The sequence below is a fragment of the Rutidosis leptorrhynchoides genome, chromosome 3 (assembly GCF_046630445.1).
Source record: "Rutidosis leptorrhynchoides isolate AG116_Rl617_1_P2 chromosome 3, CSIRO_AGI_Rlap_v1, whole genome shotgun sequence".
Classification (NCBI taxonomy): Eukaryota; Viridiplantae; Streptophyta; class Magnoliopsida; order Asterales; family Asteraceae; genus Rutidosis; species Rutidosis leptorrhynchoides.
The window spans coordinates 321,487,584-321,506,183 of record NC_092335.1 but is presented as its reverse complement, the minus strand read 5'-3'; the positions used below and the strand labels follow the sequence as shown (position 1 = coordinate 321,506,183).

Sequence of the window (18,600 nt, the reverse complement as noted above, 5' to 3'; positions counted from 1 at the left end):
CGAGACTTTACCACTTGGAAGAAGAACCGGAAGCAAGAGTAATAGATCGGGTTTCTTGGATTGAGAGGAACAATGACTTGCAATTTTAGATGGACACGCAATGTTTCGGGTCGCACTTGCAATGATCTCGACTCTCTTCTTGCGCTACTAAATGCTTATGTGAAACAAGATAAGATTATGGATTCGTGGACTTGGAATTTGGCGAGTAATGGGATTTTTACCACAAAGAAGTTGGCAAATTTACTCGATGATAATATTCTTAATAAAAGGATGTTGGTTCGTGAAGAATTTTTGAAGAATCGGTTAACTCCTAGTAAAGTTGCAATTTTCATATGGAGGGCATTAAAAAGGCGGATTCCGGTACGTATCGAACTTGATAAAAGAGGTATAGACTTGGATTCCGTTAGATGTCCTTTATGTGATGATGATGTGGAGACCATTGAACATACTCTAATTTTTTGTCGTCATGCAATGGATATTTGAGTTCGGGTCTATAAATGGTGGGGCTTAGGTTCGGTATCGAACTTAAGCATAGATGAAATCTTTCGTGGAAAATGTAATCGATCCTTATCCCCTCTTTGGTCGAGTATTTGGCAAGCAATTGAATGGACGTGCGGATATTTGATTTGGAAAAATAGAAACCAAAAAGTTTTTTCGAACTCTTCATGGAGCGGTTCTACGGGGCTATTAGAGATTCAACTCAAGTCTTTTGAATGGATTTCTAATAGATTGAAGAATAGAAAGTTAGAGTGGTTAGGTTGGATCTCGAATCCATGGTCTTGTCTTGTGTAGCATAGCTTTTTGTAGTTGCTTTCTCCGCAACTTGGTTGTAGTCGAGTTTTCTCATTTGTGTGTTCCTATGTCGATCCTTATTATACGGGTTTCCCCCCTTTAGTGGTCTTGTGTTAATCTATTCTTGCTTTTCGAAAAAAAAAGATACAAAGACAAAAATGAATGTCATATGATAGGTCCATACTAATCGACGCATATATTTTTGTAAGAAGATTTTGTTGTAACACGGCAGAATTGTAATTTCTATCTCTAGCGATTTTAATTTCATAATTTGTGCCACAATATCTAAAATATTTAATATTATAATTATATTAATTAATTAATATACTCCATATTTATTATTTATTTATTAATTTAATTCTATTTCTATATCTTAAAATATTCTGCGTTTAAAACAATTGGACTTCCATGTGACCAAACATTGACGAAAAGCTTCGATCTTTTTTGTGCTTCTTATCAAATTTCCATTTTTCCAGAGAGATCTGTGATACCCATCACTGAAAGTAACAAATTTTTCCCTTTCCTGTTTTTTTATTTATTTTAAATCATTAATTCATCCCATTTATTTCTTTTCTATAATGTTGTTCTTCATTCTTCATTTCATTTAGCTTTTAGATCTCTGCCTGTTTCGTGTATAATTAATCTGTATTCTTGTTTTTACTTAAACTGTTGTAATACCTAACTTACCAACTATTATGCTTGTAATTTTGTGGAAAATGTTCCTTATATCTGTTTTCTTGTTTTTGCATTAGGGTTTCAATTTGAAGCTGAATCAATAAATTAGGCCACTTTTTAAATTCGGGTATTTCTGTAAATGGAGAAAGATAAGTCCCCAAACCTTAGTGTTAATTCACTTCCTCCGTCCGGTAGACATTTTGGAAGTAATTTTAATGTTAAAGTGGAACCATTAGGGTCAACCCAATTGCCCCCTATTGGACCCGGGACCAGTGAACCCGGTCGATATGCTATGAATCCTGATTCGGGTCGTTTTAGTCATGATGTTAGCAAAATGCCTGATAACCCACCAAGGAGTATGGGCCATCGACGGGCTCATTCGGAGATTTTGACTTTACCGGATGATATTAGCTTCGATAGTGATCTTGGTGTAGTGGGCGGTTTTGAAGGGCCGTCGTTTTCTGACGAGGCCGATGAAGATTTGTTTTCGATGTATCTTGATATGGATAAGTTTAATTCTTCATCGGCAACGTCTACTTTTCAAGATGGTGAACCGTCTTCGGTCCAAGTTTCAGCGGGTTTGTCACCTGGTGCTGACAACTTTGGTCCGGGACCTAGTGAGAGACCTAGAGTTAGGCATCAGCATAGTCAGTCAATGGATGGGTCAACGACGATTAAGCCGGAAATGTTGGAAGAGGGTTCGGCGTCTGATGCTAAGAAAGCTATGTCTGCTGCTAAGATTGCTGAACTTGCTCTTGTTGACCCGAAGAGGGCGAAAAGGTGCATTTCTAATTAAACTCAATTTGATGTTTTTTTCTTTGATTTGTGTTTTATTTAACGAAATTGAGTTAGTTTTTGTTGCAAAATTGTCTTGTATGATTGAAATATTCTGCAAGGTATGTACTTAATTGGCAAGACGGGTTGTTATGTGGCTTCAGTAATGGGTGAAAGTAAATTCTTGGTACGGGTTTAAATGGGTTGAGTTGGATGACCAATTACACTCCATGCCCATAATTTTTAATTATTGAAGATTTAGTTGAATAATAATAATTAAGTTAATATCACATTAATATTACTTTAGTTTGTTTGAATACATCAACTTCGGAAGTTTCATAACTTTTTGTTCATTTCACCAATTTGGTTACTCATTTGAGCCATTAAAGAATGTAGATAAAACATTTTCTGAACTAACTTACTCGTAAGTTAGTTGGTCAAAATTGTCACATCACTGGTATTGTTGTCTATATCATTAATTTAAAACAGTATTGATGAAATTGTATTGTATTATCTAAAATCTTAAACTTGTATATATTTAAACTGCTAAGGTTTAGATTTCTTTTTGTTATTTCTCGACTTTAGTATGTTATCTTTTATTTTTCTTTATGTAATGTTTATTAGGGAAGACCTTGTATGCTTGTGTGTTTGACACATATGTATTGTCTCTATATATTCTTCAGACTATCACCAACAATAAAATATTAGGATGTGACAACAAAGAGCCAAGTTTGTGATGGTTCTGACTTTTGAGACGTTTATTTGTTGACAATAATTTCTGTAATCTTAGTATCTCATCTAGCATATTCTGTTTGTACGATGAATATATTTACCATGTAAGATAGCAATGTGTCTCACTATGAGGAAGGTTGAAAAAGACGCGAGACGGGTCGAGACGGTAGGACCTTAAAACGTCGCAACGGAAAAAACGGGGTCGAGACGGACCAACGTTGGCTTTTTACATATATTTCAAAAATAAACATTTCAAACATAAATATTTTAAAGTAAACATAGATATTTTCCTTTAATTTGAAATATTTATGTTTGAAATGTTTATTTTTGAAATTTATTTAAAAAGTCAACGTTAGTCAACACCCGTCTCGACTGTCGCGGCCGTTGTTGATCGTCTTTGGCGTTGTTGACTGTTTTTTAAGCGTTGACCGTTTTTTAACCGTTTCTAGGTCCATTGCAACGGTAGCATGGTAAAACCGTTGCGACGCCGTCTTGGCCGTTTTTTACAACACTGATTATGAGACAAGATGATAGATTGCATTGCATCTATAAAACATTATATGCACAATCTGAGATAGTTGTATAATCATCGAGTTTAATTATAATGTAGTAGAAATTTGTATCTCCACTGTTTAGGACTGAGCATGCTCAAGTATTATGTCTACTCCATGTCTTTGAGAATATGCGGTTTGAAGTACTTTGTGTTATTCGTTCTCCATTTTTGTGGGTCCGATTTTGTGTCATCTCACATCATACAGATGAGACCCACAAATGGAAACATGATATAGGGTCAGATTACACTTTTTGCTCTAGAAATGTGACCAAGTGAAAATATGTACAATGAAAGGTTTTTTCAATTAGCGTCGTCTAACGAATTGTAACATTCATGTTTTTATAGTGCATTTCGGCTTGCTTTCTGTATAATTTATATTAATTTTCATTTTTTCTCTTCCAATTATAGGATCTTGGCGAATAGGCAGTCTGCTGCAAGGTCAAAGGAAAGAAAGATGAGATACATTGCAGAGCTTGAGAGGAAAGTTCAGACACTGCAAACAGAAGCAACATCGTTGTCTGCTCAGTTCACTATTTTACAGGTTTGCTTTTTCTTTTCTTTTAAATAATTTTAGTGCTGTGACTAGGATCAAGTTCGGGTGATCCACATGTAAACAGATGGGATTTATGTATCATATACAATGGTTTCAATAGGTTTAGTTATTTGATTTGACTCAAAATTAAATGTATCTCGTGAGTTGCAAGTCATTAGAAACCAAGAATTTAGATGCACGAAAATTTTCTACAGATGAATAAAAAAGTATTCATTTTCATTTTAGAAATATAATTTTTGTAATCATTTCTAACACAATAACTATTTGTATGTTCACAAAAGAACAAAAGAAGTCTTTGTTGTTCTGGTTGGCCTTTTTTGACTTATAGTAGAAATCATGTGTAAATTCACTAACCTGGTTTACAACCCTTGTGATCATGCTTGTTTCTTTAGTACCAAATATTCACTGTTTGATTTGTTTGGTTACACTGTTTCTATAATGAGTGCCTTGAAATGATAAATATATGCTGTTTAAGATTTTTTTTTATTGATTTTGTTTACCAGAGAGATACAAGTTGCATGTCATCTGAAAACAGTGAATTAAGGTTGCGATTGCAAACAATGGAGCAACAGGTTCACTTACAAGACGGTAAGGTTTTGGCAACCTCTTTAGAGTTTTTTTCTTTTTGTATCTCGTTACTCATTATGTGAAATTAAGTATAATATACACGGGTCATCCCCTCCGAAAAGTAAAATTATTAAGAGAAAATAAAAGTTGCCCCTACTTTGATGTTCTGTGCTGACCTATAAGTAGTTATGGCCATATGGGATAAGATACTAACTGATTAACTTTGTGAAAAGACTAAATTGAGCTATATTTTATATGTGTGAAATCTAACCTCTAACCTTAAATTTAAACTAGAAATTACTTAGAGCACGAGGAGTCGTGATGGTTTCAGTGTCCTCCTAGGAAACTAGCCTATTCGTGGCCCTATTTGTGCAGTAATAGTTTAATGTTAAATCTGGTTTGTTCCAGAGGGAGCAATGTACTAATTAAACTAAAGAAAGGGGTTTTTATTAAATTGATTTTAAACTAAATTAACAAACTAAAACGCAAATATTAATTAACTGAACTCAGAGGAGACATAAGTATGCACTTAAGTTCACCCGTAGCATGGATTGCTTTGTAAAACCCATTCAAATATTGTGTGGCAAATGACCTGTGATCGTCTCTCGATTCTCACAGTTTTTAACTAGTTTATTTTCTAAGATACGTCACTAACATATATATTAGTTAATTCGCAACCAGATAATATAAATGTGTGACCTAATCCAATTTTACTTTCGTTAAACTAAGGCAATGCTGGTTTCCCCCTGTGCCCACACATGCTCTATTCCTAATTCAGTTGCCAACTATAAACTTAAACTCGTGTCCCAGATCTAGGTCAGAATTGTCTAAATTATTCACCCGTAAAAATAATCTAGCATCAAGTATATATTGCAATCGACTTTCGTTGACCGCTTAATAAATCCTATCCTATTAATAAATGCAGATTGGTTGATTAAGCACAAAACTAATAAACCAACAATGGTTAAAACCAATATATTTAGCAATACGAAATTACGGTTCACCCAAGTGAATACAAGAGATTTAGGCCATAATTTGGTTCGGATAACCAAGAACAAATAATCAACCATCTACCACTGTAATAATTAAATAAATCAACTGAATAGTTTCATAATGAAACAAGATCCACAATATAGAGTAAAAAACCCGAAAGTTCAAAATTATTGGTCTTAAATTTGTAGCCTCTACTTGATTGAAAATAAAAATTAAAACTTAGAATATCCAGGCTTAAAATGGGGTGTTTACAGTTTATAAAACAAACTGGGCCTGATCCTGATAGAAAGCTGCCATGTGGGACCCTCAGTCGGCGGCTGAGGGTGGAAAACATCCAAACCCGAGCATCATTTCGTCTTCAGACGTCGTGTACATGTCTTCTCCAGCCGTCGTCTAAGTGTGTGAGCCGGCGGCTCAATTTTCAGCCCTTAAAACGCCCGTTTTCATTTACTATTTCCACTCGCAATTATCACAAATAATTATCAATTTTAAGCTCCAAAGTATCAGCTCATTGTCATATGCACGTAAATACAATTCTAGTTGATGCTTCCTGTTAGGAAGAGCTAACAAAGTATAAAATTACTAATCTAAAGACCATCCTTTCTCTTTTGTATGGGTTTATATTCAGCCTTAGCGCTGAAGTAACTCTTCACGTTATTTAAAATATTTATATCTTCACATAATTCGAAAATAGTTTTCATAATGAACTGTTTAATTTTTTTTTCAACACTGAAAGGTGACTAGTTTTCATATCATGTATTTAATCACAGCCCCAGCAGGCAAACTTATTCCAGTTTAAATCTCATTCTTCATTTTTAGACCCACCAAACAAGCTAACCCTGAATTGTTTAGGTTACCTAGTTGACTCATTAAAGATAAATTTTAACCCAAATATAACTATGTGGGTCAAAAATACTACTTCTATTGAGGATTAACTTCTATTGAGGATTAACGAGATTAAAAATAAGTATGTTTGGGTGAAGTTTATATGTAAATATCAAATGAATAAATTAGTGCATCACTGTTCTAAATATCTTAAGTGTCTGTCATGTGCAAAATTTATTACTTACTATCAGTAGCTTAAAGTACTGATACGATGCAAGTATAGAAAGCATACGTCAACTGCATGAAATATTTCCTTGATTCAAAGGAAAACAGTTTTTTTTTTTTTTTATACTAATGCTAAATTACTTTTTATCTTCTTCTTGTAGTCGTTTTTATATCCTTGATGATATGTGATTACATTTTCATCGAATTTACTATTGTGTGATTCTATACATATATGCACAACTTATAAACGCATGTTACCCTCAATCCAATCCTCTAGAAATTTCTTTACACTAGTGATAAATTGAATTTTGCTGAGAAACATGATGACTTGTGTAAAAAGATATTGACTTCCTTACGTTTTACGTATGTCTAATATCAAAGTAGATAACTGAAGGATAATATTTATTTATTTATTTTTTTATCGAAAGCATACTAAAACAGGATTCTTTGTGTCTTATAGCATTAAATGATGCGCTCAAAGAGGAAATTCAGCATTTAAAAGCGATTACAGGGCAGAACCTTGCAAATAGTGGACCAATGATGAACTTTCAAAATTCTTCATTTGCGTCAAACCAGCAGCAACTATTTTACCCAAAAAATAAAGCCATGAACACCATGTTAACTGCTCAACAATTTCAACAACTCCAAATTCAGTCTCATAAACAGCAGCATCAGTTTCAGCAGCAACACCTTCACCAACTTCAACAACAACAACAACAACAACAGCAACTACAGCACCAGCAGGAACAGAATATGTCTCAAAGTGGTGATATAAAAACAAGAAGCTCGATGAACCTTATGGAACATGGTTCGGATCTTAACCCACATGGGACCAAGGATTGAGCAGATAAAGTTTGGTTGGTTAGTCATTGTGCAAAATCTTTGGTTAAAATGTGGTGTCATTTGCATCATCAGATTAATAGATTTTTTTGTTTATATGCATCCTATAAGACATTTTAGTTTAGGTTGTTTAATTTAGATCAAGTTGAAGCTTCTTACATGGGTATGTGTTAATTATATATCTAGTGTCTTCTTTTGGTAGTTAAACTATCAATTTGGATTAGTATTATCGTTAATTAGCTTGGTTTATATCTAAAAGGGTGAATGTAATCTTTCAGTAACACTAAAATTCTCCAAGTTAGAATTTTCACAACTAATCTCTCCTTTTAGCCTAACATACGTGTCGTTCCTCATAAGATTTACCTTTTTCTACCTAAGATGAATTTTGTTCATATCCAGATTTGAACACTTAACCTCCATAGTTAATTAGTTGGTTGGATAATTAGTTAGTTAGTTAGGACATCTCGTTAATGTTAGATGCACTGTATTTTAGATTGTCCACGATATTTTTCACAATTTTGTAATCCGATTCGTTTAACTTAACTGACATATATCTCAACAGTTTTTTATTGGATTCATTTGATTATGTCAGTGTTAAGTCAAGTAAGAAGAACTGGCATATTTCACAATAATTTTTATTGGATTTATCTGATTATGTCATTGTTAAACTGAGTACGAAGATAATCTCACGTTAATGTCTAGGACACTTTACAAGATAGGTATCAGCATGAATCAGGAAGTTACTATGTACACTTATGGAGGACTTGATTGCGTTACTTTCTCTGTTTTCAAATCGAAGAATGTCACAGATCGTTGTTATCAAGCTTCTTCTTTCTGCTTCAGTTTATTTCATTTGGCAGGAAAGAAACCAAAGGTTATTCAAGAAGGGAGTGCGTCTGATTGAACAAACAATTTAGTCTACAGTTCTTCTCAAACTTATTTCTAATATGGAGAAAATCGGACTAGTGTTCTGCGTATGAAGGAAGATTCAAAAATTCATTAATGTGTTTGGCTTGTTTTGTTTGCGGCATTAGTGCGTTGTTTTAGTGTTGGTGTTCGCTGGTTCTCTCCTATATTATTATATTCACCGAGTGATCTCCTTTTATCCAAGAAAAGAAATATATTCTTAATTCTTATTATTGTATTTCTTGCAACATGAGATTAAATGCCATAACTCCTTTATGTAAACTTCTTATTGGTTTTGTGTTAGTAAATATGTTGTAAGGTCTTTGATAGACTATTACCCTTTAATATTGTATTGGGCTTAGCCTGTAATTATTTTTGTTGCTCTAAATTAGTTTATTTTTTAGACCAGCAATATTAAAGTCAATGACGGGGTCCATACTATGTGGAGTATCCACCACCTTTTCATCATATAACACCTGTCCAGGGAAAATCTATTCACGTCGAATTCGGGACACGTATTTCGAGGGAAGTAAAACTCATGGGTGAGAATCGAACCCGGACCAAAAAGCCTAAAACAGGGATACATGATATCTGCAGCACACAAGTGGCGAGCCAGATTCACCAAGAAACAAAAATACCAAGATTTACATCAAGCATACAATACCTAATAACACCAAAATTTTAGATAAAATACCAGTTTTTAACTAAAATAAAATCCATCTCAATTGATAATTTGATATTTAACCTTATGTTTCCTGCTCCGCACCCCTATTACTATTAGGTGATAAAAACTACATCTCTTGCATTCAAAACTCCACGTGTGAAATCCCATAGCAATTTTCAAGCGCCTGTTAGATATCAGGGCCGGTCAAACTTTGATCAAAATTTTTGCATGCCCCGGGCGAAATGATTATAAAATGCCCCCCAACAGTTACACAAACATATATCTTTATGAGGTTTAAACTATGGGTATTAACAAATTTTTTCAAAATGATGTCCCTAACTGCGTGATGCCCCGGGCAGTCGCCCGCTTCGCCCATAGCCTTAGCCGGCCCAGTAGATATCCAAAGGTGAGACAGAACTCTAATACCAGAGAGAAGATGATTGCACCACGATTGTCTTGAATCCCGTTGATTAGTTTATTTCTCCATTTCCATATGGACTATAGCATGACATATCTTTTACCAAGGCAATTGGGTCCAACTCTTTTGAACCAGTGTATAAGTTTGATGAGCTTAAGTCGTTTTAGACACCATTAGGAATTACACCAGGTAGTTTCCACTAATCAAGCCAACCTCTGTACTTAGTGAAAAGATGGTCCAATATTCTGGACTTGAATGACACAAAGGAAACAAATCTTTTTTCTAGTTAATACCCCATTCCAATAGATTAACACGAGTGGGAAGCCTGTTATTACCAAGCCTCCAAATAAATAAGTTAACTTTTTTTTGAATGCATGAAAGCCACTGGCTTGTTAACGAAAAAAGTACCTTTGATGAAAGCCTCTACCCCAATCATCCAAGTGATTAGGAAGTCACAATGAAGAAAGAAGGATTGAGGATAACCTTTTTAATTGATCCTCTATGTTCTACCTTTGATCGTGCCATTTCGGTTCCATTTCCCAATTAATCCGTCACAAGCATTACTCACACGATTAGACACGCTAGCAGCGTTGCGAACAGCCGGCGAAACAACACATTTAGAATAGAGCACATGTTTGGAAATCAAAGCTCTTTCCAAATAAGAATTGTGGATCCACAACCTACTTTGTGAATAAAGGAATTGGGATTCTAAACTTTTCGATCTCCAGGCCACTTTTTTTTTTTAACGGCCAAAGAATGATTATATTAGAAAAAAATGATCCCTAGCAAGGAGCTAAGGGATAATTACAACGACATAGAAAGCCATAAGTTCCAATTTGAAACTAAATGACTCCTATGTTTAATCCAAAGAAAAGAAATTAATCTAATGAAATCAAATAAACTACTTTTGTTACATAAAAGATCTAAGAAGACAATGCCGTTCCTATAACGCCATATAGCCCATAGACAAGTCAACGTCACCGCAACAATACGATCTTTAGACGAAGGACGTAACCGAATACCTTCCAACCATGCCAAAAATGAATCCCATGAAGCCAATTGAGGCATATCACAATCGAGCCAAATTCGAATTTTATACCATAAAACTCGAGCAACTTCACAATCGAAAAAACAAATGATCTCTAGTTTCCACCCCGTTGTTACAAGACGGGCAAAGAATAGAAGATACATCAATCCCCTTCGCGGATAGGTTCCAACGAACTGGGAGAGAATCCAAACGAAAACGCCATAAGAAAATATTAACTTTTCTAGGAACAAAAACGTACCAAAGAGTTTCAACAAGAGACGACGGAAGAATCATACGATCAATGAGCTCTCTAGCTTTTTTAACCGTATAAACACCATCATTATTTAACGAACAAGTCCAATAATCCGGACGATCACTCAAAACAGGCTTACCAATAATCTCTAAAAGATTACTAATACAATTCTCAATTCTTCCGCCCAAATTATCTCTAACCCATGTGAAAAGCCAATTACCATCAACCCATTTATCCGAAATGAACGCATTCGGGTTTGAGTCTAAATGAAGCAATCTGTTAAAACGGTGCGAGTGGAGATCGTTTCCAACCCATAAGTCATGCCAAAACCGTACACTACAACCATCCCTTATAGTCATACGAAATGTATCTGTTGGCAACAACTTTCTGTTCGTGATCCGAGAACAGACCGAGACAATCGAAGTCCAGACAGTGGAGTGGCTGTGAACCGAGAGAAAAACAGGCCCGTGTATCGATTTAATCACTTTTGTCCATATGTCATTCGGTTTAATTAAAAAACGCGACCACCATTTAAACATTAGAGCAATATTGAAAGCTTTTAGGTTTCCAATATTAAGCCCACCTTTATCAAACGAAGCAAGAACTTTCTCCCATTTAACCCACGACATCTTTTTGATTAAATTGGTTCCACCCCAAAAAAGGAAGCACGTATCGATTCGAGACGTTTAAGAACTGTTTCAGGGCATTTAAAGATGGAAAACCAATAAATTCCCAAACTCCCCATAACGGATTTAATAAGAGTCAATCTACCACCAACCGAAATAAGACTCGCTTTCCAAGTCGAAAGTTTAGACCGAAACTTCTCACATAAAGAATTCCAATTCGACACAATTTTCATATTCGAACCAATAGGAATTCCCAAATAAGATGTAGGAAACGTACCAACTCTGGTGCCAGTGGCACTCGCATAAGAATCAACCTCAACTTGGTCCACCCCGATACCAAAAACATGTGACTTATTGATATTGAGTTTTAAACCCGAGGCCTTATAAAACACTTCTAAGATAAGAAGAATACGCCTTAATTCCGTAACACTCCAATCCGAAAATATAATCACATCATCCGCATAAATAAAATGAGAGAGATTAATATTCTCCGTCCCCACTTTAATCCCCCGAATAAAGTTTCTTTCCATGGCGTGATTGAAGGCTAAATGAAGGCCTTCCATGACAATGATAAAAAGAAAAGGGCTAAGAGGATCACCTTGCCTCAAACCCCATTTTAGAGGAAATTCACGGGTTGGGGAGCCATTAACAAGAACGGACGTGTGATGTTTCGCGAGGTGTATATAAAATACTATTAAATTTTACAAGGAAATACTATTAAATACGATACAATTTTACATAAGATATTTATTTATTTATAGAATGGATATACTTAAACCTTGCTACAACACTTATAGGCAGTGTACCTAATCGTACAGTAGTGTAGTTTTTAGTAAGTCCGGTTCGTTCCACAGGGAAAATCTTTAAACAAAGCTTAACGCTATATTAGTTTACTTTTATAAAAATACAAATATATATACAAGTAATATTATTATTATAAAGGGGGGTTTTTACCGTTTAATGACCGGTTTGTCGATTTTAAAACTTTAGTCGCAGTTAAAACCAAATGTAAAATATTAAAAATAAATACAAGACTTAAATTAAAGCGTAAAGTAAATAACGATAATGAAATTGCGAATAATAAAAGTGCGATAAAATAAACTTGCGATAATTAAAAAGTACGATAATTAAAAGTGCAATTAAATACAATAACAATAAATAAAAATGCGATAATTAGAAGTGCAATTAAATATAAAATAAAGGAAATTAAATATGAAATAAAAGAATTATGCTTATTTAAACTTCCGTAATCATGATGTTTGACGTGTTGATTTTAGTTTTATGCCCATGGGTTAATTGTCCTTTGTCCTGGATTATTTAATATGTCCGTCTGGTTTTTGTCCATAACAGTCCATCAGTCATAAATATAAAGTGCGAGTGTCCTCGTCAAATTATTCTTATACCCGAAGTTAAATATTCCAACTAATTGGGGACTTAAACTGTAACAAGATTTTAATACTTTGTTTAATAATTACACCAGGATGTCGACTGAGTGTAACCCAAGGTTTTAATATTTTGTTATCAATTATACCAAGTGTCCTTGTACATAATTTCACCCCTGTTTTAATTATTCTAGTGGCTATTAATCCATTCCCGTGTCCGGTTAAATGAACGATTATTCGTACATATAAATACCCTGCCCATCGTGTCCGATCGAGTGTAAATGGTTATTTATAGGGACGCCTAATTGTAAATCTTTATATTGACATTAACAAACTATCATTTAGTTAAACAAATATAAAGCCCATTAATAGCCCATGGTCTAATTTCCACAAGTGTCGTTCTTTTATCCAAACCCCAATTATGGTACAAAGCCCAATTACCCAATTTTAGTAATTAGCCCAACATCATGATTACTTCGGATTAAATAAGCATAATAATAACTTAGCTACGAGACATTAAATTAAAAAGGTTGAACATAACTTACAATGATTAAAAATAGCGTAGCGTTACACGGACAGAATTTCGACTTACACCCTTACAACATTCGCTAACATACCCTTATTATTAGAATTAAAATTAAAATTAAAATTAAAATTATAATATATGTATATATATTTTACGTTTGTAAGATAGAGAGATAGGATGGATTTTACGTTCACCAAACTGCGAATTTATAGGCCTGTGAACTGAAAAAGGAGCTCATGCGATCGCATGATGAGCTTTGCTCTTCAAGGCCATGCGATCGCATGGCCAGCTGGGGAGGCTCACATTTGGTTGTTTTCTTCTGCCGACGGTTTTATAAATAAATATAATATATTAAATAATTATAAGAATTATTTAAATATTATATTATATTTATGTGCATAGTTGACTTGTAATTTTTAGTCCGTTGCGTCGAGCGTTGAGAGTTGACTCTGGTCCCGGTTCCGGATTTTCGAACGTCCTTGCGTACAATTTAATATCTTGTACTTTTTGTTTTGAATCTTGTACTCTTGTAATTTTGAGACGTTTCTTATCAATAATTGGAACCTCGTTGATTGTATTTTGTACTTTTGAGCTTTTTGGTCGTTTGCGTCTTCAATTCGTCGAATTTGTCTTTTGTCTTCACCTTTTATTATTTAAACGAATATTACTTGTAAATAGAACAATTGCAACTAAAAGCTTGTCTTTCTTGAGGAATAATGCTATGAAATATATGTTCGTTTTTAGCATTATCAAATATTCCCACACTTGAGCGTTGCTTGTCCTCAAGCAATATCGTCTTGAAATACTAGAATCACTTCTTTATTCTTCACACTTTGTACATCAGTGATTTCTATACGGCGGTATAAACAATGGTAGTAACGATATGGTTTACAGTCCCACATGACTATAAAAATTTAGATCCATTAAGGAAATTGGATCTTTATGAAAACATTTGATCTTTTGAAAATTAAATCTAGTTTTTACCCTAGATAAGTTTTCCGGAATAACCCTTCACCGGTGTTTGCAAAATATTTTTGTGGGCTTGGTGGGTTTCAGATTTGAAAATTTTAGCTCAAAACTTATGGTTTTGTGTCACCCACTTGCTAACCTTGTATTAGGAAAGCAACACGTCCAGTTTACTTGTCCCGTATATTACCTTTCGGTAAACTACCGTCCGGTTGTAAAGGAAAGCGTTGAACAAGCAACTGTTAAGGTAATGTCCTCTGACATGCTTTTAATTATGGTCTATAACATGTCGGACGCAATTACTATCCTTTGTAGGAGCAATAGTAAAGCTCACCCTTATAATTTGTAGGTTTGGCACAAGGTCCTGTCTTTGACCACTATGCAACCACCGTTCTTACGGTTGACACCGATTTGGTTCAGGTGACCTAATGAATTCCAGGTGAATTCTTAGGATTTTACGTTCAATGGTAATGAACGCATTGAAAATAGGGTTTTCAGAAAACAAATCGGTTTGTAATTTTGATCAAAATATTTTCTCGTTCAAGCTCGAGTTTAGATATCATTGAATTCCATGAGTTTGAATTCTCAATCTTTAAGGTCAATCTCTAGGATTGAGTAATATCAGGCTTAAAAGCTGATTTTTAATCTTTAAGGAGATTATCCTTTCTGGGGATCTGATTCATTAGTCTTATCCAGCTAATTTGCACGGTGCCCCCCCATTTTACGAGATAAATCCTTCTCATGGTTAGGATAAATCTGACCACTTGGCGACCCTGTTTAATGCTGAGGTCCGTGGATTTCCTGCTGATTTTAGTGATGACTTTTCTAGGTTTTTCGTCAACCTACAGCTGGTCTGGACGACAACTTCATGACCTAACTCAAGAAGCGCGTTTCTTTTTCGGAAGACTTTACTTCCTTTTAATGATGGAATTGATTCATCGTGTAGATCCATCTCTTCTTTTCTTTCATCGGGTAAAATAGTTTAGTTTAGTCCAAAGCAAAAGTATTTTCAGTTATTTGTTACAGAAATATGTGACATATGTTTAAGATAACTTGGTAATTTTTCCCACACTTGGCTTTTATTTTCCTTTTTATTGTTCTCTATTCCATTTTAAATGAATTTTAACATTTTGGTTTGTTTCTCAATTTATGTCCTTTCCGAGGTAACAATAATTTCGGTGTTAACACCTAGTTTTATCGTTCATAAATATGTATAAACATGATTTTGAGTTCATTTAATTGAAAATTTTGAAAAATTTTACTAGAATTGGGTAGTCAGTATATAAGACTAGGGCTGTTCTTTATTATCAGAGAGCACTAGATTCTAATACAACTACTACGTTACTAGTATTTTTAATGGTAACCAAGTGTATAAAGATAAAAATTTTTAAAAATCCGAAAGAATTTAACCCCTTCCCACACTTAAGATCTTGCAATGCCCTCATTTGCAAGAAATCAGTACAATTTAAATTATTGAGGGTGATTAGCGTAGAAATGATTAAATTTTACCAAAGTTTCCAAACATATTGGCGTTTGTTTGCTGAATGATAAATGGTGCATATCATTTGTTCATTTCGTCTGTTGTTACATCACATTTATTTGTCATCTTGTCGTCAAAATTAGTAGCTTTTGCTGAACTTAATGCCAGTCTTTGAAAATGCGCTGTTTTACCCTGTTTTGTACAATCGACAATATAAAAATATAATCATGCATGGAAATTTGAAATGGGACTTAATATCCCACTTTCAAATTCTAAATATGAAATATTAGTACACAATAATAATAAAATAATAAAAATTACACAAATATATCCAATAACATAAGTTTAAACATGAAAAAGTCAAAAGATAAAAACATAAAAATCATAAAAATAACCAAATGGAACTAAATCAGTCTGGATAGGGGTTCCAGTTCATCTCATCGGGTGGGTTCCATTGTTGGTTATAGGTGTTCTGATAGGCTTGGTTATAGTCATACCGGTTAAAGGGTGGTCGGATATCGGGGCTATGTGGCAGAAAATGAGCAGGTCGCGTAGGTACATAGTTATTTGGTACCTGATATGATAGCTGGCTCATGATTTGGTGCTGATGAACTAACCAGCTATCGTGTTGGCGTCGCCTATAATCCTCGTATACTCGCTCGGAGTTCCACTGCTCATACATACTATGTCTTGCCGCGTTCGTCATTGCTTCCTCATCTATACGAACGTGGACATCAAGAATAGCATCTCGAAAGACATCCCTAATGTCTTCCGCCTCCTCCATTTCCTCGTCTGAGCCTCTCTCTACCTGAGGATGAGATCCCTCATAGGGTACTGCCTGGTTACGTCTACTTTTCAATACCTTAGCACCCACATAAACTTTCAATCCTAAGGGCTCAACCTGTTCTCTACAAATCAGTAATGGACCCCCTTGGTTCCTATCAACACCTAAATACTCTCCAATGAGAGTAACAAAAATACCTCCTCCTATTATACTCCCGTCCTGCATTCCCTCTACCATTTTAGATAAATAAAAAGCAACACAGTAAGGGATATTGACAAAGCTTCTAGGATCCCGAATACACTTTAGGTAGAATAAATCATATAAGGTAATTTTTTCTTTATTATGACCTCTTTGTGTAATCGAGTTAGCCAAAAATCTATGAATAATACGAAGCTCGGCTCTGTCAATATGTGTATAGGAGTGTCCTCCTGCTCGTGTAAAAACATCAAAATGTGACATACGCCTCCAAATGGCATCGGCGTCAAAGTTACTATCTACCCGTTCACCATAATGAATCAAGTTTGTACAATCGGGTAATAGCAACTCACCAGGAGTATATATCTATAAGGCCCTGGCCATGTCCAGCATGGACATTCTGTACATCCTACCGCCAAGGATAAACCTAAGAAATCTTCTATCATCTATTCTAACTATATTTGTATCAAGTGATACAGTACTCATCAACTCAACACACCATTCCTTATATACAGGTCTACGAATGGTGAAAAGACGTTCCCAATCTGTAAAAGAAGAACTGCCATACCTTTGAACTAAAAGCTGTCTAACACGGTCAGCTAGATGGACCGTTTCCAAAGGGGCCCAATCGATAACCCTTGGCACCTCTACATTTTTTGTTACCAATTTGAATTTGTTCCTTTGATATGTCTCGTAATCTCTCCATCTTCTATCAAATCTCAGATTAGGATGTAGAGTGTGCTCAGGAATCGTTGGGAATTCTACTGGCGGCCTCATTGGGAATACTATGAATTCATCAACAAACTGTACCAGATCATAATAAGGTATGTGCTGATCAGGCTGTTGTTGTTGTTCCTGTTGTGGTTCTTGTTCGTGTTGCATTTTTGGTTCTGGTGCTGGTGCTGGTCGTCTAGATGATGATGCTCCTGAACCTCCAGTATCGGCTTTCTGCAAAACACATTAAACACAAAATTTGTGCATCCAAATATGCATTAGTGTTAGCAAAATAACAACTTAAAACAATCACTATAACACGTTAAATCAAAATTAAACTTATACACATTTTCATAATTTTTCACAATTCTACATTTTTCAAATAAGCACATATGAAAATGTATACAAAATTCATAAGCATTTAACTCAAATAACATGTCAAAATAGTCATTACTAATAATTAAACAAGTCTCAAATGACAATTACATCAAATTAATCAAGTTCATGAATTTTGGACTTAAAAAGTCCACTTTAATCTCCAAAAATCATGTTTAGGATCATTGTTTGGATCATTTAACTATCTAAACATGTTACACTACTCAATTTAGCAATAATTCATGATAAAAATCGGCCATAACATGTTTATATCAAAAAGTCCCAAATTGCTCAAGAACACAAACCCTAGATTTCTAAAATTTTTGAAGTTTTTGGCTTCAAATCATGTTAAATAGCATCAATCTAGGTTATACATGCATAAAATACTAACAATTTAACACTGATTACACTAGAAATTAACAAAATTGCATTAGGTAAAAAAATTGGTAATTATCACAAAAACTAGGAATTTATAGAGTTTAGGGGTGTAATTTTTACCAATTTGCTGAAGAATGAGAATCTAGGCATGATTAGAGCAAGAAATTTGATGAATTACGGTGGAAAAATGGCGAAAATTGGTGAATTTTTGGGTGAGTTTCGTGAATGTATGTGTGTGTTTGTGGTGAGGCAGAACCGAACTGCTGTATGTATCAGGCCTGCATTTGGTCCCCATGCGATTGCATGGGTTCCAAGTGCAAACCCCATGCGATCGCATGGGGTGCCGGCTACAGTGATTTCTGATTTTTTTTTTTATT

The 18,600-nt window shown here is 34.6% G+C and overlaps 2 protein-coding genes across 2 annotated transcripts; one reads left to right on the top strand and one right to left on the bottom strand.

Annotated features, from left to right (window-relative positions):
* The first annotated feature begins 1,184 nt into the window (after window positions 1–1,184).
* Window positions 1,185–7,800, top strand: LOC139897474 (probable transcription factor PosF21). Its single transcript, XM_071880172.1, has 5 exons — window positions 1,185–1,295; window positions 1,545–2,247; window positions 3,935–4,067; window positions 4,583–4,667; window positions 7,150–7,800. The coding sequence occupies exons 2-5, from the start codon at window positions 1,607–1,609 to the stop codon at window positions 7,530–7,532; spliced, it is 1,242 nt and encodes a 413-aa protein (XP_071736273.1). The 5' UTR covers window positions 1,185–1,295; window positions 1,545–1,606; the 3' UTR covers window positions 7,533–7,800.
* Window positions 7,801–10,634: 2,834 nt separating this feature from the next.
* LOC139901105 (uncharacterized) lies at window positions 10,635–11,426 on the bottom strand. Its single transcript, XM_071883842.1, has one exon. The coding sequence runs from the start codon at window positions 11,424–11,426 to the stop codon at window positions 10,635–10,637; it is 792 nt and encodes a 263-aa protein (XP_071739943.1).
* Window positions 11,427–18,600: the final 7,174 nt, after the last annotated feature.

What these genes read in the sequence shown, in the direction of transcription:
- LOC139897474 (XM_071880172.1), top strand. Translation starts at nt 1,607, where the DNA reads ATGGAGAAAGATAAGTCCCCAAACCTTAGTGTTAATTCACTTCCTCCG. An exon ending in CTCAGTTCACTATTTTACAG is followed by an intron (nt 4,068 to 4,582) that starts GTTTGCTTTTTC and finishes TTTGTTTACCAG; the next exon opens with AGAGATACAAGTTGCATGTC. An exon ending in ACAGGTTCACTTACAAGACG is followed by an intron (nt 4,668 to 7,149) that starts GTAAGGTTTTGG and finishes TGTGTCTTATAG; the next exon opens with CATTAAATGATGCGCTCAAA.
- LOC139901105 (XM_071883842.1), bottom strand. Translation starts at nt 11,426, where the DNA reads ATGTCGTGGGTTAAATGGGAGAAAGTTCTTGCTTCGTTTGATAAAGGT.